General features: G+C 44.6%; 1 protein-coding gene across 3 annotated transcripts in view; it reads right to left on the reverse strand.

The window, feature by feature from the left end:
- The window catches only part of Tango6 (transport and golgi organization 6 homolog), a 250,673-nt gene that overhangs the window by 224,003 nt on the left and 2,471 nt on the right, over window positions 1-24,199 (reverse strand). For 2 of the 3 annotated variants that reach the window (XM_004661659.2, XR_006639598.1), the window contains exons 2-7: window positions 18,397-19,037; window positions 16,022-16,138; window positions 12,761-12,902; window positions 9,642-9,778; window positions 7,110-7,272; window positions 4,340-4,422 (exon numbers count right to left, since the gene is read on the reverse strand). In XM_004661659.2, coding sequence (XP_004661716.2) covers window positions 4,340-4,422; window positions 7,110-7,272; window positions 9,642-9,778; window positions 12,761-12,902; window positions 16,022-16,138; window positions 18,397-19,037 — 1,283 coding nt within the window. The remainder of the gene's footprint in view (window positions 1-4,339; window positions 4,423-7,109; window positions 7,273-9,641; window positions 9,779-12,760; window positions 12,903-16,021; window positions 16,139-18,396; window positions 19,038-24,199) is intronic. The other variant, XM_045161723.1, reaches the window with a different exon arrangement.

The raw sequence follows: 24,199 nt of genomic DNA on the forward strand, positions 1-24,199 counted from the left end.
CACAAAAGTGCACTTGGGGCTGGCATGGGGCTTGCATAGCGTGTACTAGACACTGTCGTAACCCCAGCACCTCCAAACAAAACAAGAATTTTAGTGGTGTGGATATAAATCATATTTCAAAAAGTTATCAGGCATACAAAGGTAGAACCCATAATTATAAGAAAATCAACAGAATACACACACACACACCAAAAATGTAAACAAAAAACAGAGATGGAATTAGAAAACAAAAAATAGCAGGGCATGATGGCACATGTCTCTATGTCTCTAATCCCAGCACTCAGGAGACAGAATAGGATTGTTGTGAGTTTGAGACCACCCTGACACTACATAGTGAATTCCAGGTCAGCCTGGACTAGGGAGAGATCTTACCTAGAAAAAACAAAAACAACAACAACAACAAAAAAATAGAGATGGTAGAATAAAATGCATATAAGTACACTGAAATAATTACCAAAATTTATTGCATTTTGGAAAAAGGTAAAGAAATGAATGACCAAGATGAGGAGAGAAATGGAAGATACAATAAAAGACCCAAATTACAATGTCTATAGTTTCTGCCCTTAGCAGGCTGAGGCAGTAGGACTGTGAGCCAAGGTCAGTCTGGGAAATACCTAATGAGGCCCTGTTCAGACAGAAAAACATCACGCTCACACGTCACTGTAGGGTTGCCTTTAGATGAGATGTAAATCTATACAGGCATAAAATAGGTTAGTGGTTGCATAGGGCTAGAGGCAGGGTAGAAAGAATGAGGAAATGACAGCCAATGCATATGAGATTTCCCTTAGGAGGGAAATATTCTAAAATTAGATTGTGATTATGGTTGCATAATCTTATGAATACACTTAAAAAAAACAATGAACTATACACTTTAAATAAGTGCACTGTGTGTTGTGTGAAATTTTATCTCAGTGAATCTATTAACAGAAGGAAAAGAGCTGGAAAGCAGCTGGAAAATGGTCCCAAACGCCTCTCTAAAACTAAAACTAAACGCCCTCTTGTTACCCATTGAGTGGCTGGATAATTCACACATCCCAGATGTTTTCCTCATTTCCTGCCCAAGAGCTGTACCCTGTAATTTAGTATTAGCAGGATGCTAATGAAGACAACACACCCTTTGTTGCTGAATTTTACTCAGTGTTTACCATTTTCCTCTAGCATACACATTTCCTCTGTTTTCCAACTGCAGCTGGACTGCCAAAACCTTGCAGAGAGAATAATTACCCTCCACACTGCCCCTGGTTTCCTCAGTGCCAGGCTGGGCTGCATGAGACCAATGTCTACACAACCTTGCTCCCTTGCCTCACCAGGAGGTTCAAAACTCACCAGACTGAGCCCTGACCTGACCTATGAGGGGTTTCCCTCTGAGGGCAAGAATGGGATAAATGGCAGAATCTATTTCCAGGCTATTTTTTGCAGAGGCTAATACCCCTGCCAGGAAAACATTCTGTTGGCTCCACTTACCCTTTTTTGAGAGAATGGGTGTGCCAGGGCCTCCTGCCACTGCAAATGAACTCCAGACACAGGTGTCACTTTGTGCATCTAGCTTTCTGTGGGTACTGGGAACCCAAACCCACACTGTGAGGCTTTGCAAGCAAGCATCTTTAACCACTGAACCATCTATTGCAGCTAATCTTTTCGCTGCTGGAACAAACCCCCTACTGTCGGGAGCCATAGAGCAAAAGCCTCTCCATTTTGCCTGGGCCTGCTTGGTCAGCAGACTGCTTACAGAATCTTATCTTTTGCAAAAGGCCAGTTTATGGTCAGGCTTTTGGGCACTAAGCAACCAAAAGTGCCTCTATCTTGAGCAATGACTCCATTTTGTGATAAGTTGTCTGTTCTGGAAAGTCACAGAACCTGCAGCTGTTTGTTAAAGTCATTAATCTTGTGGCCTTGGGCCTGTGACCTTATCCTGTCAAAACAGAATTGTAGCAATACCTAAACTACTGACAAACTCCCCTGTTCCGCTGTATAAAAGGCGCCCTGAGAAAAATAAAAATTGCAGCTTGATCAGACTCCTGTCTTGCTGTCAGGTTCCTTAGTGTCTCTTGTCCCATTCATTTCAGGTTTTCTAGGGTCCGTGCTCCCGTTGAAGCCCGGCTGGCCGGGGCACTCAACCAGAACCAGCTTATGGGAGGACAGGATTTATTTCAGGCTCACAGATTCCATTATGGCAGATGAGGCCCGCTCGGTCCATCATACATCATACTTCCATAGCAGAGAGCGAAAGAAAATAATACCAGCAAGCACAAACAGTCAGAGCTCAAACTGGCTCTCTACCAACTACTAGGACTGAATCCAAAATCCAGCCTCAGAGACATACCCCCTCCAGCAGGGTTCCGACTACTGAAGACTAAGCAGGAAGTTAATTGAAAATACTTGAAGCTGTGCATGAGGGCACATATTTACATTCAAACCACACCATCTCCTTAGCCCTTTTTTGTTTTTGAAACAGTGCCTCATATAGCCCAAGATGACCTGGAATTCACTATGGAGTCTCAGCGTGGTCTTGAACTCACAGCGACCCTCCTACCTCTGCCTCCCCAGTGCTGGGATTAAAGGCGTGTGACACCATACCTGGCTTAGCCTCACACTTTTTTTTGTTTGTTTGTTTTCCAAGGTAGGGGCTCCCCCTCTAGCCCAGGCTGACCTGTAGTCTCAGGGTGGTCTTGAACTCACAGTGACCCTCCTATCTTTGCCTCCCGAGTGTTGGGATTAAAGGCGTGTACCACCACGCCCGGCTAGCCTCACACTTTTAATGTAGTTGATTCTCCTGCCTCTGCCTCCTAAATGCTGGGATTACAGATGTGTGCTACCACCCCTGGTGCCGAAAATTGAACCCATGTGAATGCTGGACACTCTACCAAATGAACTCTGTCCTCAGCCCTTGCTTTTTGTTTGAGACAAGGTCTCATGATGTAATTCATGCTGGCCTCATACTCATAATCCTCCTGCCTCCCACCTCCAGAGTACTGGGATTACAGGCATGTGCTACCACATCATGTTCTTTTTCCCCTAAAGGCAATTTAATAACCTCAAAGAAATGCTAGGAGGAGTTTGCAACAAAGTTTACTTACAATTTGCTCTACTTCTGCCTCAATATCCCACAACCAACTCCTAACAATTTTCTGCTATGATGTTCTGTAGACAGACCCTGATTGATCTTTTTTAAAAATTCATTTTATTTATTTGAGAGAGAGGAAGAGACAGATCAAGAGAGAGAGTGGGCACACCAGGGTCTTTGGCCACTGCAAACCAACTCCAGACACATGCATCACCATGTATATCTGGCTTACATGGGTTCTGGGGAATTGAACCAGAGTCCTTTGGCTTAGCAGGCAAGCACCTTAACTGCTAAGCCATCTCTCCAAACCACGATTGATGATTTTTGGTTTTTTGAGGTAGCGTCTTGCTCTAGCCCAGGCTGACCTGGAATTCACTATGTAATCTCAGGGTGGCCTCAAACTCATGGTGATCCTCCTACCTCTGCCTCCTGAGTGCTGGGATTAAAGACATGTGCCACCATGCCTGGTGACTGATCATTTTTTAAAACAAGTTATGGCAGGCTGGACAGAGGGCTTAGTGATTAAGGTGCTTGCTGGCAAAGCCAGAGGACCCAAGTTTGATTCCCCAGTACCCATGTAAAGCCAGATGCACAAGGTAGCACATGCATCTGGAGTTCATTTGCAACAGCTAGAGGCCCTGGCATGCCCATTCTCTCTCTCCCCTGCCCTCTCGCAAATAAATAAATAATTTCTTTAAAAGTTATGCGCATGCACCTGAAGGTTACAGTGGTTGAATGTGCTGGCACGCTCGTTCTCTCTCTCTTCATCTTTCTCTCTCTCAAATAAATAAAGTTGTGGGCTGAAAAGATGGCTCAGTGGTTAAGATGCTTGCCTTCAAAATTAACAACCTGTGTTTGACTCCCCAGACCCATGTAAAGCCAGATGCACAAGGTAGCACAAGTATCTGGAGTTTGTTTGCAGTGGCTAGAGGGCCTGGTGTGCCCATTCTCTATCTGCCTCTCTCTAAACATTTAAAAAAAATTAAGACTAAAATTAGGGGCTGGAGAGATGGCTTAGTGGTGAAGGCATCTGACTGAGAATCCTAAGGACCCAGGTTTGATTCCCCAGAACCCATGTAAGCCAGATCCATAAGGTAGTACATATGTTTAGAGTTTGTTTGCAGTGGCTGGATGCCCTGGCACATTCTTTTCCTTTCTCCCCCCTCTCTTTGCTTCTTTCTTTCTCTCTCTCAAATAAATAAATAAAAATAAAATATTTTTAAAGACTAAGATTAGAAATATTAGCTAAAAACATTAGTATCTTGAATTACCTACCTTAAATATATCTTCAATACATCTACTAAGTTCTTCTTCAGTCACCAAAATGGTTCCTGGTACCATGTCTTTCTCTGGAATCTCTAAAAAACAAATTACCCATATTCAGCATATCACTGTAAGAAGAAACTAGTAAAAGAAACTAGTAAGAGGGTCCAGATAAGATCAGAAAATCACCATGTCTATTTCTGTGTGTACAAGTGTGTGAGAGAATGTATGTGTATGTACATACGTGTACATGCATGTGGAGGCCAGAAGTCAACCTCGGGTGTCGTCCTCAGGAATACCACCCAGCTTTTCTGAGCCAGGATCTCTCACTGGCCTGAAGCTTGCCCAGTAAGCTAGACTGGCTGGCCAGAAAGCTCCAGAGCTCGGCCTGTGTCCTCTCTTCTCATGGCTGGGATTATACACACTTATCACTACACCACCAAACCTGCTTTGTTTTGGCTTCTTTTTAAAGGTAGGTTCTCACTCTAGCCCAGGTTGACCTGGAATTCATTATGTAGTCTCTGGGTGGCCTCGAACTCACAGTGATCCTCCTACCTCTGCCTCCCGAGTGCTGGGATTAAAGGCGTGTGCCACCATGCCCGGATCATAATTTTTTTAAATAAATATTTTATTTATTTATTTATTTATTGGTAAGCAGAGAGACAGAATCAGCATGCCAAGGCCTCTAGCCACTGTACAACACACTCTAGATGCATGTATCACTTTGCGCATCTGGCTTTACTTGTGTACTAGGGAATCACACCTGACCCAGTAAGCTTTGTAAGTAAGCACCATAACTGCTGAACCATCCCTTCAGCCTCCAAAATATTTTCTAATGTGCATCTTAGGATGGATAAAATATGTAGGGCATTTGCAGACAGTCTGAGATATGTGAAAGTTTATGCTTTTAATTGTTTTCCAGTATTATGATGCAGCTATTCCAGATCAGTCAAATTCTCACCAGGTCTGGTGGTGCAGGCCTGTAATCCCAACTACTGGAAAAGTTAATGCAAGACAGTCACAAGGATACCCTGAGTACCAGGGAGGCAGAGGTAGAAGGATCACTGTGAGTTCAAGGCCAGCCTGGAGCTACAGAGTGGGTTCTAGGTCAGACTGGGCTAGAGTGAGACCCTACCTCAGGGGGAAAAAAACAAAACAAAATAAAACTTAATAAATTAAAAAAATAAATAAATAAGGGCTGAGAAGATGGCTCAGCAGTTCAAGGTGCTTGCATGCAAAGTCTGCCATCTTGGATTCAATCCCTTAGTACACAGGTAAAGTCAGATGCCCAAATTGGTACATGTCTAAGGAGTTTGTCTGCCTTGGCAAGAGGTCCTAGTGCACAGATATTCTCTCTCTCTTTCTCTGCCCCACCTCTGTGCTTGCAGATAAACAAATAAAAACTGAAAACAATAAAATAAAAACATTTTAAAAAGGGGCTGGGGCTGAAAAGATGGCTTAGTTACTTTTTTACGTGCTTGCCTGCAAAGCCTATGGACCCAGGTTCAATTCCCCAGTACCCATGTAGAGCCTTATGCACAAGGTGGCGAATGTGTCTAGAACTCATTTGCAGAGGCTAGATGCCCTGATGTGCCCATTTTCCCAATCTCTGAAATTAGTAAAATATTCTTTTTAACAGCCAGGCATGGTAACGTACACCTTTAATCCCAGCACTTGGGTGGCAGAGATAGCAGGATCACTGTGAGTCTGAGGCCACCCTGAGGCTACACAGTGAATTCCAGGTCAACCTGGACTAGAACAAGACCCTACCTTGAAAAACAAAACAAAACAAAACAAAACAAAAAAAAGTGTGTGTGTGTGTGTATGTATGTATGTATGTATGTGTGTATGTATGTGTGTGTATATATATATATATATGTGTGTGTGTGTAATATATATATATATTTATTTATTTATTTATTTATTTATTTAAAGTGGGGGCCTGTATCTGCAGCTCGGAGGTAGATCACTTGCCTAGCATCATGCAGTCCTATAATAAATACACAAATACATACAAAATCTTCTTAGCTAGTCTCTTTGGCAGTATATTACATAGGCCAAACAAGTAGCTGATGTTGCAAATACAATCTAGAATTACAACTCAAATAATGCCTAGCATACACATGTCCAATAGATATTCCTTAAATGAACAAACAAGGTCTAGGACAAGTACTGATCATGGCAAATCAGTGTTATTTTCCCAGTGTGATCACTGTTTCACTGTGTCAATTTAGAGACTGGCATTTTTAGCTGGGCATGTTGGCACATACCTGTAATCTCAGCACTTGGGAGATGGAGGCAGGAGGATCAGGAATTCATAATCTACCTCAACTAGACAGCAAATTTCAGGACAGCTTGGGCTACATGAGACCTGACTCTGAAAATGACAGAGAAAGAGGCTCAATAAGACTGACACTTCTTTGGAGATTTATGTTGCTTTACTTTAAGGTGATGTGTACAACTAACTTTCAAATGTTCAAAAACAAATCTGCATTCATGCGTAGAGAGAAAAGAAGCAAGTATGGCCAAAATGAGAACAGTTGGTAAACCTGGGTGAAGAATGTCTGAGTGTTCAATGTACTCTACCAGGAACATTGGGAAGGGAATTTTTCAAATAGAAGGTTGAGTTGCGGGCGAGAAGAATGAGGACATGGAAATTCCATGGACGTAAGTCATTTTCATCTGATCTCTTCAGAGTTCTCTCAGCTGCCGCCCTGGCGCATCGCGGAAGAGTGACCAGCGCTGACTGAATTTTCATCTGATCTCTTCAGAGTTCTCTTACCTGCCGCACTGGAGCACCGCTGAAGAGGGGCTAACAATGGCTGAAGTAGATACTGCGCTGCTAGGTGTGGGCGTTCTCGCGACATAGTTAGGAAGGTGGTGGTGGCAACTCTCTGAAATTGTCGCACAGTCAGCTTATCTTGAAAATGAAATAAATCTAGAACCTACAAGAAAAATCACATGAAGCATATACCAGAAGAGAAGAAAAAACATTCCTTTAGCCAAAAAGTAAAATCAGTGCTACAGTACTGAATTGACAAAACTGTTTTAATATATAATCTGGTATCAAAAGGTGTAAGAAGCTAGGCATGGTGGCGCACGCCTTTAATCCCAGCACACAGAGGCAGAGGTAGGAGGATCACCATGAGTTCAAGGCCACCCTGAGACTCCATAGTGAATTCCAGGTCAGCCTGAGCTAGAGTGAGACTCTACCTTGAAAAACCTTATGCATATGGCTTTATGTGGATTCTGGGAACTCGAATCTGGGTCCTTTGGCTTTGCTGGCAAGCACCTTAACTGGAAGCCATTTCTCTAGCCCAAGAGGTTGTGTTTATCTAATAATTTTATCAAACTGGGTATGGTGGTACCTGCCTTAATCCCAGCACCAGGGAGACAGAGGTAGGAAGACTGCCATGTGTTAGAGGCCAGCCTGGGCTCAAGTAAGTTCTAGGTCAGCCTTGCTTAGAAGGAGAAACTACGTCAAAAAAGAGAGAGAGAAAAGAAAGAAAAAGAGGGCTGGAGAGATGGTTTAGTGGTTAAGGTGCTTGCCTACAAAGCCAAAGGACCCAGGTTTAATTCCCCAGGACCCACTAAGCCAAATGCACAAGGTAGTTGTGGTTTGATTCAGGTGTCCCCTATAAACTTAGGTGTTCTGAATGCTAGGTTCCCAGCTGATAGATATTTGGGAATTAATGCCTCCTAGAGGGAGTGTATTGTTGGGGGCAGGCTTATGGGTATTATAGCCAGTTTCCCCTTGCCAGTGTTTGGCACACTCTCCTGTTGCTGTGGTCCACCTTATGTTGGCCAGGGGGTGATGTCCATCCTCTGCTCATGTCATCATTTTCCCTGCCATCGTGGAGCTTCCCCTCAAGCCTGTAGGCCAAAACAAACCTCTTTTTCCCAGAAGCTGCTCTTGGTTGGGTGATTTCTACCAGCAATGAGAACCAGACTGCAACATGAGTCTGGAGTTGTTTGCAGTGGTTAGAGGCCCTGGCACACCCATTCTCACTCTCTCTCCTCTCTGCCTCTTTCTCTCTCAAATAAATAAATATAAATATTTTTTTAAGAAGAAAAAAGGAGAGAAAGAGAAAGGCTGGGCATGGTGGTGTATGCCTTTAACCCCAGCACTTGGGATGCAGAGGTAGGAGGATTACTGTGAGTTTGAGGCCAGCCTGAATCTACACAGTAAATTCCAGGTCAGCCTGGGCTAGACCAAGACCCTTCCTCGAAAAAAATAAAAAAGAAAAAAAGTGGAAAAAAACATATTCAAACTATAGGGAAAAAATTTTAAAATGCTCATATATTTTCCAGACACACATTCCCTACCCCACTCCAGTTTTCAATTATAGGTACCACTGTCATATGAACTTACTGTCTATAGGCATATTAAGTATATTTAGGGTATGAGAAGCCTGCCCTGTCTAAGCTATACGAATCTATTTTATTCATACAGTATATATATTTATCCCCAGTGTTTATCTATAGGTCATTCTAGAGCTGGTAAACAATGGAAAAGTTTGTTTCTGTTACTGACTTAAAGATGACTTGGGGGCTGGAAAGATGGCTTAGCGGTTAAGCGCTTACCTGTGAAGCCTAAGGACCCCGGTTCGAGGCTCGATTCCCCAGGACCCACGTTAGCCAGATGCACAAGGGGGCGCACGCGTCTGGAGTTCCTTTGCAGTGGCTGGAAGCCCTGGCACGCCCATTCTCTCTCTCTCTATCTGCCTCTTTCTCTCTCTCTGTCACTCTCAAATAAATAAATAAAAATGAATAAAAAAAAAAAAGATGACTTGGGTGGGCTTTACCCCTTCCTGCCTTTTCATGGGCTCTTGCCCTTTGCAGACAAGAGAAACTTCTGCCTGACAACAGCCTGTACTCTGCAAGCTGAAGGCTTATGCTCTAATTTTTTTTTTTTTTTTTTTCCTGAGGTAGGGTCTTACTCTACCCCAGACTGACCTGGAACTCGCTGTTTTCTCAGGGTGGCCTCAAACCTCTATAGAGGTATGTGATCCTCCTACCTCTGCCTCCTGAGTGCTGGGATTAAAGGTGTGAGCCACCACTGCCAGCTTCTGATTTTATCTTTTGGTTTTTCAAGGTAGGTAGGGTCTTGCTCTAGCCCAGTCTGACCTAGAATTCACTATGTAGTCTCAGGGTGGCCTTGAGCTCACAGCAATCCTCTTACCTCTGCCTCCCAAGTGCTGGGATTAAAGGTGTCCACCACCATGCCTGGCCCTGATTTTGTTATTATTTGAAGCACAGAAACTATAGCTAATTGCTTTGGGAAATATTTACTCATCATTGCAAAATGATTTACCTGTGGGCAGATGTCCTTGTAGTAACTCTCGGGTGAAAGAGATTGCTGGGGACAAGAAGCCAGAATCTTTGCAATCAAATCACACTTCTTCCAGTCAGCAGCTGATGCCTCTGCATCACTCCCACCAGCTGCACCCGCTGTCACAATGGAAAGATAATCACATACTCACAGCAGTCCAGAAATAGGGTGTCAAGGGATAAATCTGCCTCACTAAGGCTTGGTGATGCACGCCTATAATGCCAGCACTTGGGAGGCTGAGGTAAGGCAATCACATGAGTTTGAGGCCAGCCTGGGCTACAGAGTGAATTTCAAGTCAGTCTAGGCTAGAGTGAGACCTGCCTCAAAACCAAAACCAAAACATAATGAACATGCCTTAAATTTTAGGATAAAAATATGTCTCCTTAGATTCATCTATAAGGAAATCTGAGCCAAGTGTAATAGTGCATGCCTATAATCCCAGCACTCAGGAGGCAGAGGTAGAGAAAGAAGGATAGTCACAAATTCAAGACCAACCTGGTCTACAGAGCAAGTTCCAGACTACTTAGGGCTACACAAGACCCTATCTCAAAAAAAAGGGGGGGAGGGCTGGAGAGATGGCTTAGTGGTTAAGCACTTGCCTGTGAAGCCTAAGGACCCAGGATTGAGGCTTGATTCCCCTGTACCCACTTGAGCCAGATGCACAAGGTGGCGCATGCATCTGGAGTTCATTTGCAGTGGCTGGAGGCCCTGATACTCCCATTCTCTGTCTCTCTCTCTCTTTCTCTATCACTCTCAAATAAATAAATAAAAATAAACATGCCAGGCATGGTGGTACATGCTTTTAATCCCAGCACTCTGGAGGCAGAGGTAGAAAGCTCGCCATGAGTTCAAGGCTACCCTGTGACTAGGTAGTGAATTTCAGTTCAGCCTGGGCCAGAATGAGACCCAACCTCAAAAAATAAAATAAAATAAACAAAAAAGAAGAAGAAGAAAAGTAATAGGGACAAGGTTTACTTTGCCATCATATCCAATGACAAAGACAAGACTGGACAAGATCCATAGAGAGGGTTTTCACACACTGGACAACAGGCAACCGGGACACTTCTGCATGAGGCAAAGGGAAGCCCAGGGGAGCCCGATGATTACCAATGTGCTAGCCAGGAAGAGCTGTCAGGCCACAGCACAGCAAGGGCAGCCAAGAAAGCCCAGCATAGCTCAGAGTTCAGAGACCAAAGCAGCTTGAGCTTTCAGGGTCAAGAACCAGAAAAGAGAAAGTTACACAGAGAACGAACAGGCTCCGGAGATCACAGAAAGCTCCTCTAACAAGTCTGTGGTGGAGTATGATTGTGGATGTGCGTGAGGAAAATACCCGCAGCTGAAGAAAGAACAAAAGGAAGTTGGTAGAACAATCCTAGAGGCGTAACAGTTTTGGGGGGCTGGAGAAAAGGCTCAGTGGTTAAAGCCTGATGACCTGGGTCTGATTCCCCAGTACCCATGTAAATAAATCCAGATGCACAATGTGGCACATGTGTTTTGAGTTTGTTTTCAGTGGCACTAGGCCCTGGTGGAGCCATTCTCATTCATATTTATTCTCTCTCTCAAGCAGATAAAAAGGAAAAATGAGTGCTGGGAGTGGTGGCGCACGCCATTAATCCCAGCACTCAGGAGGCAGAGGTAGGAGGATCACCGTGGGTTCAAGGCCATCCTGACACTACACAGTGAATTCCAGGTTAGCCTGGGCTAGAGTGAAACCCTACTTACCTTGAAAAGTTTAAAAAAAAAAAAAAAAAGCAGGGGGGATGCTGGAGAGATGGCTCAGCAGTTAAGGCACTTGCCTGGAAAACCTAGTGGCCAGGGTTGGATTCCCTAGAACCCACATAAAGCCAGATGCATAAAGTGGCACATGCATCTGGCATCCATTGGCAATGGCTAAAGGCCCTGGTGCACCCATTCTCATTCTCTCTCTTGACCTGCAGTAAATAAAAGTATTTATTTTTTAAAAAATAAAAGGGCTTGAGAGATGGCTCAGTGAGTCAGGGCTGCAAAATCTAAGGATTTCCCAATACCCATGTAAAGCCAGTTGCACAAAGTGGCACATGAACCTGAAGTTCATTTGCAGTGGTTAGAGGCCCTGGCGCACTATTTTTTCTCTGTTTCTCTCTCTATGCTTGAAAATAAATAAATAAATAAACAAATAAATAATGAAGAGCACCAGAAATGGCAGACAAAAGACAAATATATACATGCACACAGGAGAAAAACAGGGGCTTCATTTTATCTTGTTTGTGACAGTGTGTCACTATGCAGCAAGCAGCCCAAGCTGTCCTCAAACTCTCCATGTTTCTGCCTCAGTCTCCTGAGTGCTGGGTGAGACTATAGGCACGTGGCCCACACCTTGCTTAGGAACCTAGTTTTCTTTTCTTTTAAATATTCTTTGGGGGCTGGAGAGATGGCTTAGCCGTTAAGCCCTTGCCTATGAAACCTAAGGACCCCGGTTCGAGGCTCGATTCCCCAGGACCCACATTAGCCAGATGCACAAGGGGACACAAGCATCTGGAGTTCATTTGCAGTGGCTAGAAGCCTTGGTGTGCCCATTCTCTCTCTCTCTCTGTCAAATAAATAAATAAAACTAAAAATATTAAATATTTTTTAAATTATTAATTTATTCATTAGAGAGAGAGAGGGAGACAGAATGGGCATGCCAGCGCCTTCAGATGTTGCAACTCACTTCAAATGCATGCACCACTTTGTGCATATGACTTACATGGGTCCTGGGGAACTGAACCTGGATCCTTTGGCTTTGTACTCAACAGCCTTAGCCACCAAGCCATCTCTCCAGCCCGGGACCTCGCTTTCTCATGAGGGCTCATCAATCTCCATGCCCATGGGTGAAGTCTAGTGCTTCTTTTACTTTTTGCAGTGCTGGTGACTGAGCCCGAGGCCTCATACATACTTGGCAAGCACTCTAGCTGGCATCAGGCTACACCTCCAACCCTCCACATTTAACCAACCTCGGCACCATCCTCCTGGCCCTTTTTCTTTCACTGACATTCAAAGTCAAAGGCTACATGGAAATGATTCACTTCAACTAACTCAAAGGGAAACAGATACCAAAGGAAGAGAAACATGTTATTTCTTACCACCTGCTCCTTCCAAGATGCCCCGGACGACTGCCTGAACCCCAGTAGGTCTCATTACCCTTTCTGAGAGCAGCTGCCCACATAGACGCCGAAGCCAAGCTGGGGCCCGGCACCTTAGCTGTGTCTTCCCATCTGTGCAAGACTGACCAAAAGAAAAAAGAAAAAAAAACAGGGAAGGTACAAATTATGAGTGTTATAGGTGCTGGTGAAACAGATATCATATCGTTTTTCATCTTGGTGTTGGGGAAGTGGCGAAGTAGATCAGTTTCTTATATGTACAAGGCCCTAAGATGGATTCCCCAATTCCCTTCCCTTTAAAATAAGCATTTCTTGAGCCAGGCATGGTGGTGCACACCTTTAATTCCAGCACTGGGGAAGCAGAGGTAGGAGGACTGCTGTGAGTTCGAAGCCACCCTAAGAATACAGAGTGAATTACAAATCAGCCTAGGCTAACGTGAGACCCTACCTAGAAAAACCAGTAATAATAAGCAGCAGCAGCAGCAGCATTTCTTCTTGAGTATTGAGAGGGTCCATGGTAGGCAAGTGCTCTGCCACTGAGCTGCAGCCCTAACCCATCAGTTTTTCCTCAAGAAGCAAATAAGAACCTTTCCACTTTATAAAATCTTCAGCAACATAATTTTGGTTGTTCTTTATTTTGGGGGGGGGGTTTGGAGGGGTTAGTCTTTCAAGGTAGGTTCTTTCTCTAGCCCAGAATGACTGGGAATCCACTGTGTAGTCTCCAGTTGGCCTCAAACTCAAGAGATCCTCCTACCTCTGCCTCCAAGTTGGTTTGTTATTCTTTCTCTCTCTCTCTCTCTCTCTCTCTCTCTCTCTATTTTTTTTTTTTTTTTTTTTTTTTTTGGTTTCTCAAGGCAAGGTCTCTCTGGCCCAGGATGACCTGGAATTCACTACGTACCTTGAACTCACTGCAATCCTCCTACCTTTGCCTCCCCAGTGCTGGAATTAAAGGTGTGCACCACCACGCCCAGCTTTCTCTCTCTTTTAAATTTAATTTATTTGAGAAACAGAGAAAGAGGCAGAGAGGGAGGGAGATGAGCATGTCAGAGCTTCTAGCCATTGCTACACTAGAGGCATGCATCACCTCGTGCATCTGGCTTATGCGGGTCCTGGGGAATCAAACCTGGGTCCTTAGGTTTCATAGGCAAGCAACTTAACAACTAAGTTATCTTTCCAACTCTGTTTTTTCTTTTGTTTGTTTGTTTGATTGGGTTTATTTTTATTTACATATTTATTTTTGTTTGTTTGTTTTGAGGTAGGGTTTCGACCTAGCTCAGGCTGACCTGAAATTCACTATGTAGTCTCAGGAGTGTCACCATGGCTGGCTTATTTTTTTTTTAGGCTAGCTTCAAACTCACCATCCTCAAGCCTCAACCCCATGACTGCTGGGATTATGGGTGTATACAATGTCTGACTAAGTAATTTTGTTTGTTTGTTTGTTTTGGAGTAGCTCAGAATGACCTGGCTGGAACTCATTTTGTAGTCCCAAACTGGCCTTGAACTCACAGCAATCCTCCTATGTCTGCCTCCCAAGTGCTGAAATCAGAGGCGTGCACCACCATGCCCAGCTTTACATAAGCTTTTAAAAACTGGTAACAATAGTCTTGGAAAAGCATCCATTACTCCATTAAAGAAAAGGCCTTTTGGGGAATGGAGAGATGGCCCACATTCAATTCCCCAGTGCCTGCATAAAGGCAGATACACAAATGGAACATACATCTGAAATTTATTTGCAGTGGCTGGAGGCCCTGGTTTGTCCATACTTACTCTCTGTCTGCTCCTTTCTCTCTCTAATAAAGAAATAAGTGAAGATATATATATATATATTGTTTTGTTTTGTTTTTCGAGGTAGGGTCTCACTCTGGCTCAAGCTGACCTGGAATTCACTATGTAGTCTCAGGGTGGCCTTGAACTCACGGTGATCCTCCTACCTCTGCCTCCCGAGTGCTGGGATTAAAGGCGTGTGCCACCATGCCCGGCTTTTTTTTTTTTTTTTGAAGATATATTTTTAAAAAAATTTTAAAAAGGCTTTTAAGTTATCCTGAGGGTGGGACTGGGGAAATGGCTCAATCATTAAAGGTACTTGCTTGCAAAGCCTGTCAACCCGCCCAGGTTCAGTTCCCAAATACCCACGTAAAGCCAAATTCACAAAGTGGCACATGTGTCTGGACTTCATCTACAATAGCAAAATGCCCTGGCACTTCCATACTCTCTCTCTCTCAAATACATAAATAAGTAATTTTTAAAAAGAAGTTAGGGCTGGAAAGATGGCTTAGTGGTTAAGCGCTTGCCTGTGAAGCCTAAGGGCCCCAGTTCGAGGCTTGATTCTCCAGGACCCATGTGAACCTAGATGCACAAGGGGGCGCATGTGTCTGGAGTTCGTTTGCAGTGGCAGGAAGCCCTGGCGCGCCCATTCTCTTTCTCTCTCTCTCTCCCCCTATCTGCCTCTTTCTCTCTCTGTCACTCTTAAATAAATAAATAAAAATGAACAAAAAAAATTTTTAAAGAAGGCAAAGGCATTTTATTGCAAAGCCTGCCAGCCCAGGTTTATTTCCCCTGCAACCCACCCACATAAAGCCAGATGGGCATTCATTTGCAGTGGCAAGAGACCCTAGTACATCCATACACATACACATGCAGCTAAATAAAAATAAAAACAATCATTCTGAGAGTCAGTGTCACTTAATTTCTTTATATAAATATTTTTATTTATTTGCGAGCAGAGGGAGGAGGGAGGGAGAACGGGCATGCCAGGGCCTCTTGCCACTGCAAACAAACTCTGGACACATGTGCCACTTTATGCATCTGGCTTTATGTGAGGACTGGGGAACTAAAGCTGGGCTGGCAGGCTTTGCAAGCTGAGCCACTCCCCAACCCAATGTTACTTAGTTTTCTAAATACCATTTAATGATCTAAAAGATGAACTAAGCAGAGGACAGTAGGGCATGGTGTCCTACACCTGTGATCCTTGCATGGGAGGATGCGCAGTGTGAATTCAACACCAGCCCAGGCTAGATGTGAGACCAGCCTAGCTACAGATTGAGACCCTGTTTCAGAAAGCCTAACTTGGGCTCAAGAAAAGGCTCGGTGGTTAAAGGTGCTTGCTTTCAAAAAGCCTAAGTAAATAAAGGCTCAACTAGATGGTTAAAAGGGAACTAAAGTCATTTAACTTTGCAGGAAAAGACAGAGAGGACACCACACATCACTATCAATTCACCCACGACAGTCCCAAAGCCTCAATACCTGGGGAGGTCCTCCCTGGAGGACAAGTAATTCCCGGACTACTAATGGTTGATACACTTGATCCAAGAGGTCTCTCAAGGCACCCCTCGATAGAATTCTTTCCTCTTCAGTTAAAACCTAAAAGAAATGTGCACTTTGCATTAGCAAAATACAAACCAGGCAGAGAACAGAAGGGAATGTTCAGTAACACTGAACACTGGTACTTGAGAGGGAAGAAGAAGGAAGGCTTCTAGTCCCCCAATTTCCTTCCACATAGAAGAGAATATGCCCTGAATATACTCTTGGCCCTCTCTCCGTCTTTCACTCCCTCTGCTCCTGGTGACTGTGGAAGAGGCTTGCTTCTCAGTGGGTTTTGGCCTATACTGCTCAGCTTGTTCCCTTCTCTACATGGGAACGAGGCAGAGCAGAAATGTATCCCTTGGCACAGCACGGAGGCACTGTGGTTTTCCAATGCTCCTGAGACAGGATGAACGTACTTGTGTCTAATTCTGAGGGTACAGATACAGTCATCTCTCTCTAAGAGACACCTCCTCCAATTGTCTTATAAGCAATAGCAATGACATTGTGACTTTTCATCTCTCTTCCTCGGTAAAAGGTGGGTTTTGTTTGTTTTGAGTGGAAGGGATGTTGCTACCTGGTGCTTCCTAAGTTATCTGAGTGTTTGTCTCCCTCTGACCTGAGACCCTCGGACACGCAGAGCCTGGATGCAGGTCCCCATCTCAGGGAAGGGCAGGACACAGCAATGTCAGAATGCATTGCCCTGACGTAAAGAACATGGTGCTCTGCTCTGGACACTTGCTCAGATGAGAGTGGCTTTTAGGCAAATCCAGGTGGGAGAGAGGATAAGAGAATAAACAAAAAAGGGAAGCAGAGAGTGGCTCAGAAAAGTGAATGAGGCCGGCCATGTCAGTGTACTTCTTTAATCCCAACACTCAGGAGGCAGAGGTAAGAGGATCACCGTAAGTTCCTGAGACTACATAATGAATTCCAGGTCAGCTTGGGCTAGAGTGAAACTTTACCTTGGAAAAGAGAGAGAGGTGAATGAGAAGTGAGGACATGGTGAGACAGGGCTGTGACAGCCAGGCATGACCATTAACACATTTACATTAACAGCTTTTTCTGGCTAGTGATGCTGATGGTCCACACTGATGATGCCCGCAGTGCTATTATGGTGGAGCTGGAGAGAGAGCTCAGTGATCAAGGCGCTTGCCTACAAAGCCTAATGACTCAGGTTCAATTCCCCAGTACCCACATAAAGCCATATGTGGTGCACAAAGTGGTGCATGCATTGTGGTGGTTAGAGGCCCTGGCACACCCATTCTCTCTCTCTCTGGGTCTCTCTTCTCTCTCTGTTTGAAAATAAATAAATTTAAAAAATTTTTTTAATGACTGTCTTATGCTTCTGTAACCTCCGCAGCAGCTTCTGGGATCCACGTACTCAGCTGTCATTCAATGCTCACGGACAAAATGACAGCCAAGAACAGGCACATCCCCCAACACCTAAACACAGCAACCAACAGTGACTGAGTTGAGCAGTATGTCAGGTGCTCCGTACTCCTTTTTTCTCTTTTTCTTCCAGGTAGGATCTCACTGTAGCCCAGACTGACCTGGAATTCACTATGTAGTCTCAGGCTGGTCTTGAACTCACAGCAATCTACCTACCTCTGCTTCCAGAGTGCTGGGATCAAAGGCATGAACTACCACACCCAGCTATTCAGCATTCTTTTTTTTATTGTTTGTTTTTTATTTATTTGAGAATGACACAGAGAGAAAGGCAGAGAGAGAGAGTGAGAGAATGGGCGTGCCAGGGCCTCCAGCCACTGCAAACGAACTCCAGACGTGTGCGCCCCCTTGTACATCTGGCTAAAATGGGTCCTGGGGAATTGAGCCTCGAACCAGGGTCCTTAGGCTTCACAGGCAAGCGCTTAACCGCTAAGCCATCTCTCCAGCCCCTGTTCAGCATTCTTTGTCTCACTGATGCTCCCAAGAACTAAATGAAGGAGGCATGAGGGCTTAGTACTCACACTAGTAGTGGCTACTTCCTGAATTAACACTGATGGGGACTTGTTTAGATATTTTTCATACATTATCCCTACAACCACCTTCCAAGGCAAGTGTTATTACATTCATTTTATAAAAAAGGAAGTGGAGGTTCTAAGAAATAGCCTCAAACAGCTGTCCTTCCAAATGACAAGGGACAGATGAAATGGACTCGCTGGGCCTAGCAAAGGGCCAACACATGAAGCCTCCAGCCTCCCCTGAAAAGATCACCTACTGGCTGTGCTTAGGCATTCAAGACCTGTTCCATCAGACCGTTTCCAACGAACTCTTTTCTAACAAACACCCATATTTCACCCCTCCACCTCTCGCTTTACCTCCTCCACAGGTGCTGGTGGTTTGGCTTTGGTTGGGCAGAATCCCAGCTGGCACAGACCTGCTGCGATATCCCCAAAGTGGCGGCAGAAAATCAAGGCCCCCAGAGACGCATGCTGAGCAATGTTCAAGAGGAGCCTGCAGCTGGCGTACAGTCTCCGGGTAGCATGGGGAGCAGAATCCAGACACACCACGTCTTGAACAACGGCCCCGAACTCAGTCCTGCATCTCAAAGGGACTCCCACACCAGGCATGAGATAGGGACAGATACCCAAGGTGACTACAAACTGTAAAACGGACTGGAAGGTCTTCTGCTGGGAGATACTAAGCGTATCGGGGCTCAGGGCAGGGGCGACCTCTGGAGTCCTGGGATTGGGTTGACATGGGATAAAATCGGCTACGAGGCAGATCATGGTTTCTTTCAAACACAACAGCAACAATAAGGCTTGGGAGGTAAAACGCCAAGTGACATCCACAGAGCTCTGCGGCCACTCTTCCCTGGCAGCCAGCTCATCTCTTAGGAGTTTCAGCTTCTTCCACGAAGGGTCCTTCAGAAACTTGTCCTCCAAGGCACACAGGTTAGATTTTAAAGTGTCCACTAAGACATCATGTTTTGCGTTCTGTAGTGAACTTGAGCTTGATCCTTTTGAAGAAAAGAAAAAGTGGGAATAATATACAAGGAATCAAACTGAACTTCCCTTTGCATGAAATACCTTGCCTTGCCAACAGCCTGAGAAGATAGGATTTTTTTCTTTTTTAGGAGGTAAAACTTCAAAAAATTTTAGCTGGGCCTGGTAGCACATGCCTTTAATCCCAGCACTCAGGAGACACAGGTAGGTGGATTGCCATGAATTCGAGGCCAGCGTGAGATTACAGAGTGAATTCCAGGTCTACCTGGGGCTATAGCAAGACCCTACCTTGAAAAAAACAAAACAACAACAAAAAAAAATAGGTCTTTCTGTTATTGTTGTTTTTGAGGTAGGGTCTTACTCTAGCCCAGGCCAACCTGGAACTCATCTGTAGTCCCAAACTGGCCTTGAACTCACAGCGATCCTTCTAAATCTGCCTCCAAGTGCTGGGATTAAAGGTGTACCACACCTGGCAAGACTATAATATTTTTGAATTTCTCCTTTAAGTTTCTTTATATTTTTCTACTCTTCTTCAGAAATAATAAGAACCAGGACTTGGCAGGCCAAATGAGCCAATAGATGCAATAGTGGTACATCTGGCATGGTGGAAACCAACTGCCCTATAATTGGACTAGAGGCCCACTCCATGGGAGAGAATATATCCTTGATACTGAAAACTTAAAACAGGGGTAGTCATGAATCCTGGGAATGTAACATCTGCTGTTGTCTAGCTAAATGTATATACTATGCTTATCAAACTGCCCAGTAAGCACTTCTCTTAATGTTCATACCCATAAATTAATGCTACTCTCACTTTTGGTACAGAACCTTCTCTTTTCAGATAGCAGTGACCTTGGGATGACTGAGAAGGCATCATGGTGCTAGAAAGAAGTGACAGGAGTGCTCAGCACTGCAATATCTCTAGTATACCTTCCATGGCTCAGGATCCATTGCAGAAGAGGTCGCGGAAAGAATATAAGAGCCAAAGGAAGGGTAGGACTCCTTACAATGTCACAAAATGGCCTGGATATCCATGACCTCACAGTGCCTGACACTACCTACACAAGACCATCATAATAGGAGGAAAAGATCATGACATCAAAATAAGAGACTGGTTGAGAGGGGGAGGAGATATGATGAAGAATGGAGTTTCAAAGGGAAAGTGGGTGGAGAGAGGACATTACCATGGGATATTGTTTATAATCATGGAAGTTGTTAATTAAAAAAAAAAAAACAGGACTTGGGAGATGGCTCAGTGGCTAAAGGCACATGCTTGCAAAGTATAACAGCCCGGTTTCCGTTCCCAAGTACCAACATAAAGCTAGATGCAGAAAGTGGCACATATGTCTGTGGTTGGTTTCAAGCAACAAGGGGCCTTGGCATGCCCATACTCTCAGTCTCTCTCCAATCTCTCTGTTGCTCACTCATGCTTGCAAATAAATAAAATATTAAGAGCTGGAGAGATGTCTTAGCGGTTAAGGCACTTGCCTAAGGTCCCAGGTTCAATTCCTCAGTATAAGTATAAGCCAGATGCAAGATACACATGCACATGTATCTGGCTAGAGGCCCTGACATACCCATTCTCTATCTGCCTCTGTCTCTCTCTCTCTCTTTCAAAGAAATAAATAAAAAATATGAATAAGTAAATAACATGAATCAGCTGAGCAGAGCATTTGTACTCCTAATCCCAGAACTTGAGAGACAAAGGGAACTAAGAAATAAGGATTGGTATGAGTTTGAGGCCAGCCTGTGCTATAAGAGTTATGGAGTGAGGCACTGAGGAGGGAGGGAGAAAAAGGAGAAGGAAAGACAGAGGGGGAGAGAGAATATCAGGAAAATAAGAGTTTATAATATTTCTCTAGGGCTGTAGTAGATAGCCTCAGGTTGCCGAGATGAACTTCCAAACCGGGCACAGTTATGGAGGGATTTATTGGAAAATTACAGATTCAGGGGAAATTCCATAATGGCAGAAGCTGGCCCCCTTTTATAGGCAAAGAGAGAGAGAGACAGAGCCACAAGCCAAAACTCCAAAACCATATCACACTTAGGAACTCCAAGCAAACCTCAGGCACTTTCCATATCTTTGGGCTGAAATTCCAAATCCACCCCCACACCTAGAATCTGCTCAATGGCACTGCCTCCAGCCAGGTGGCTGCAGATCTAAATTACAAGCTTTAATAAAATCCTGAATCTATTGGGGGGCCATCCAATCAAACTACCACACTGACACACGAATTAAAATGTGGTTCCTGGGCTGGAGAGATGGTTTAGCGGTTAAGCGCTTGCCTGTGAAGCCTAAGGACCCCGGTTCGAGGCTCGGTTCCCCAGGTCCCAAGTTAGCCAGATGCACAAGGGGGCGCATGTGTCTGGAGTTCGTTTGCAGAGGCTGGAAGCCCTGGCGCGCCCATTCTCTCTCTCTCTTCCTCTACTGTCTTTCTCTCTGTGTCTGTCGCTCTCAAATAAAAAAAATAAAAAAAAAATGTGGTTCCTGGGATGCAGAGATGGCTTAGTAGTTAAAATGCTTGCCTGCAAAGCCCAAGGACCCAGGGTTCCATTCTCCAGTACTAAGCCAGATGCACAAGGTGGCAAGTGGCACATGTGTCTGGAGTTTGCAGTGGCTGGAGGTCCTGGCCTGCCCATACTCTCTCCCTCTCTCTCTCTTTAAATATATATATTTAAAATGTGGTTCCTGCTGCATGTCTTTAATACCAGGACTCGGGAGGCAGAGGTAAGAGGACCTCTGTGAATTCAAGGCCAGCCTAGGCTAGAGTGAGACCCTACTCTATATCAAACAAATAAACAAAAAGAATGGATGCAGCTCATCATGATGGGAAGGCATGGTGGCAGAAAAAAAAAATTAAAATATGACAAAAAAAAAAACACAAAAACTCAGGTTCCTTCAGCAAACAACCTACAGAAGAAATACATGTTATAAACCAGGCGTGGTGGTGCATGCCTTTAATCCCAGCACTTGGGACATAGAGGTAGGAGGATTGGCATGAGTTCGAGGCCACCCTGAGACTACATAGTGAATTCCAGGTCAGCCTGGACCACAGTGAGCACCTACCACGAAAAACCACAAACAAATAAAAAATAAAGAAAGAAATGTTACAGATTGTTGAAACTCCATATTCAGATCCTAACCAACCTCTATATCCTTCCTATGATATTATAAGATCTTTGTTCTCAAGCATGGGGCTTAAATAAAGTGATTTAAAACAAAAGCTTAGTTAAGTTTTTCCAAGCCCCCTTTTCATAAGGTAGTCTTCTCTGCCCCCTAGCGGTGATGAAAATAAATACTTGAAAATTTCCTTCAGCAGCACTCCCTCTCCTGCCTTGGCCTCCAGAGTTCTGGGACACAGGTATGCACCATGCTTGGTGCTACACAGCAGCCTTTCTAGGCAGTATAGTGATACAGGCCTTTAATCGTAGCACTCATGAGGCTGGGGGTAGAATGATCGTCATAAGTTAAAAGCTAGCCTTGGCAACAGAGTGAGTTTTGGGTCAGCCTGAGTGAGAGTGAAACCTTGCCTTGAAAAAAAAAAAAAAAAGCAGCGGGGCATGGCGCAAACCTTTAATCCCAGCCCTTGAGAGGCTGAGGTAGAAGAATCACTGTGAGTTCGACATCAGCCTGGGATACAGTGAAACCCTACCTCAAAAATGAAGCAGCCAGGGCTAGAGAGATGGCTTAGCGGTTAAGCGCTTGCCTGTGAAGCCTAAGGACCCCGGTTCAAGGCTCGGTTCCCCAGGTCCCACGTTAGCCAGAGGCACAAGGGGGCACACACGTCTGGAGTTCGTTTGCAGAGGCTGGAAGCCCTGGCGCGCCCATTCTCTCTCTCTCCCTCTATCTGTCTTTCTCTCTGTGTCTGTCGCTCTCAAATAAATAAATTAAAAAAAAAAAATGAAACAGCCAGGTGTGGTGGTGCACACCTTTAATCCCAGCACTCAGGAGGCAGAAGTACAAGGAATGCAGTGAGTTTGAGGCCACCCCGAGACTACATAGTGAATTCCAGGTCAGCCTGAAGTAGAGTGAGACCTTACCTTGAAACACCCCCCACCCCAGAAAAAAAAAAAGGGAACTAGGTTGCCAGGGCCAAAATAATTTCATATGTAATAGCACTAAAAAACTGCTGGGGATGTTACCCACAGGTACGTAAACAAGGTCCTAAATTCAATCCCTAGCACCACACACACAAAGATGATTTAATGTAAAATAATATTGTTCTTTCCACTGGTTATTGTTTATAGGTAGTTTTTCATTAACAATGTTACTAATAAGTCCAGGCGTGGTGGCGCAAGCCTTTAATCCCAGCACTTGTGAGGCAGAGGTAGGAGAATGGCCATGAGTTCGAGGCCACCCTGAGACTACATAGTGAATTCCAGGTCAGCCTGGGCCAGAGTGAGACCCCACCTCGAAAAACCAAAAGATTAAAAAAAAAAAGTTACTAAGGGGCTGCAGATGTGGCTCAGCAGTTAAAAGCACTTACTTGCAAAGCCTGATGGCTGGGGTTCAGTTCCCTTGTACTCATGTAAAGCCAGATGCACAAAGTGGTCAATGTGTCAGGAGTTAGTCTGCAGTGGCAAGAGGACTGGTGTGCCCATTCTCTTGCTCTCTCTTTCCCTCACTCTACTTGCAAATATTTTTAAAGTACTTTTTTAAATATTTTATTTATTTAAGAAAGAGAGAGAGAACGAGGCAGAGAGAATGGGCATGTCAGGGTCTCCAGCGCTGCAAACTAATTTCAGCTGCATGTGTCACCTTATGCATCTGGATTATGAATGGGTACTGGGAAATCACACCTGGGTCCTCAAGCTTTACAGGCAAGTGCCTTAACTGCTAAGCCATCTCTCCAGCCCCAATATATTTTTTTTAATGTTACTATGAGCAAGGCATGGTGGTGCACACCTGTTATTACAGCACTTGGGAGGCTGAGGAAGGAGGATTACAAATTTGAAACCAGCCTGGATTGCATGGTAAAACATGCTCTCAAAAGGAAAAGCAGGACTGAGCTGGAGGGATGGCTTAGTGGTTAAGGTATTTGCCTGCAAAGCCAAAGGACCCAGGTCCCACCTTAGCCAGATGCACAAAGGGGCACACACGTCTGGAGTTCATCTGCAGTGGCTAGAGGCCCTGGCGCACCCATTCTCTCTCTCTCTCTTTCTCTGTCAAAAAAAA

This window comes from Jaculus jaculus, chromosome 1 (assembly GCF_020740685.1).
Source record: "Jaculus jaculus isolate mJacJac1 chromosome 1, mJacJac1.mat.Y.cur, whole genome shotgun sequence".
NCBI lineage: Eukaryota > Metazoa > Chordata > Mammalia > Rodentia > Dipodidae > Jaculus > Jaculus jaculus.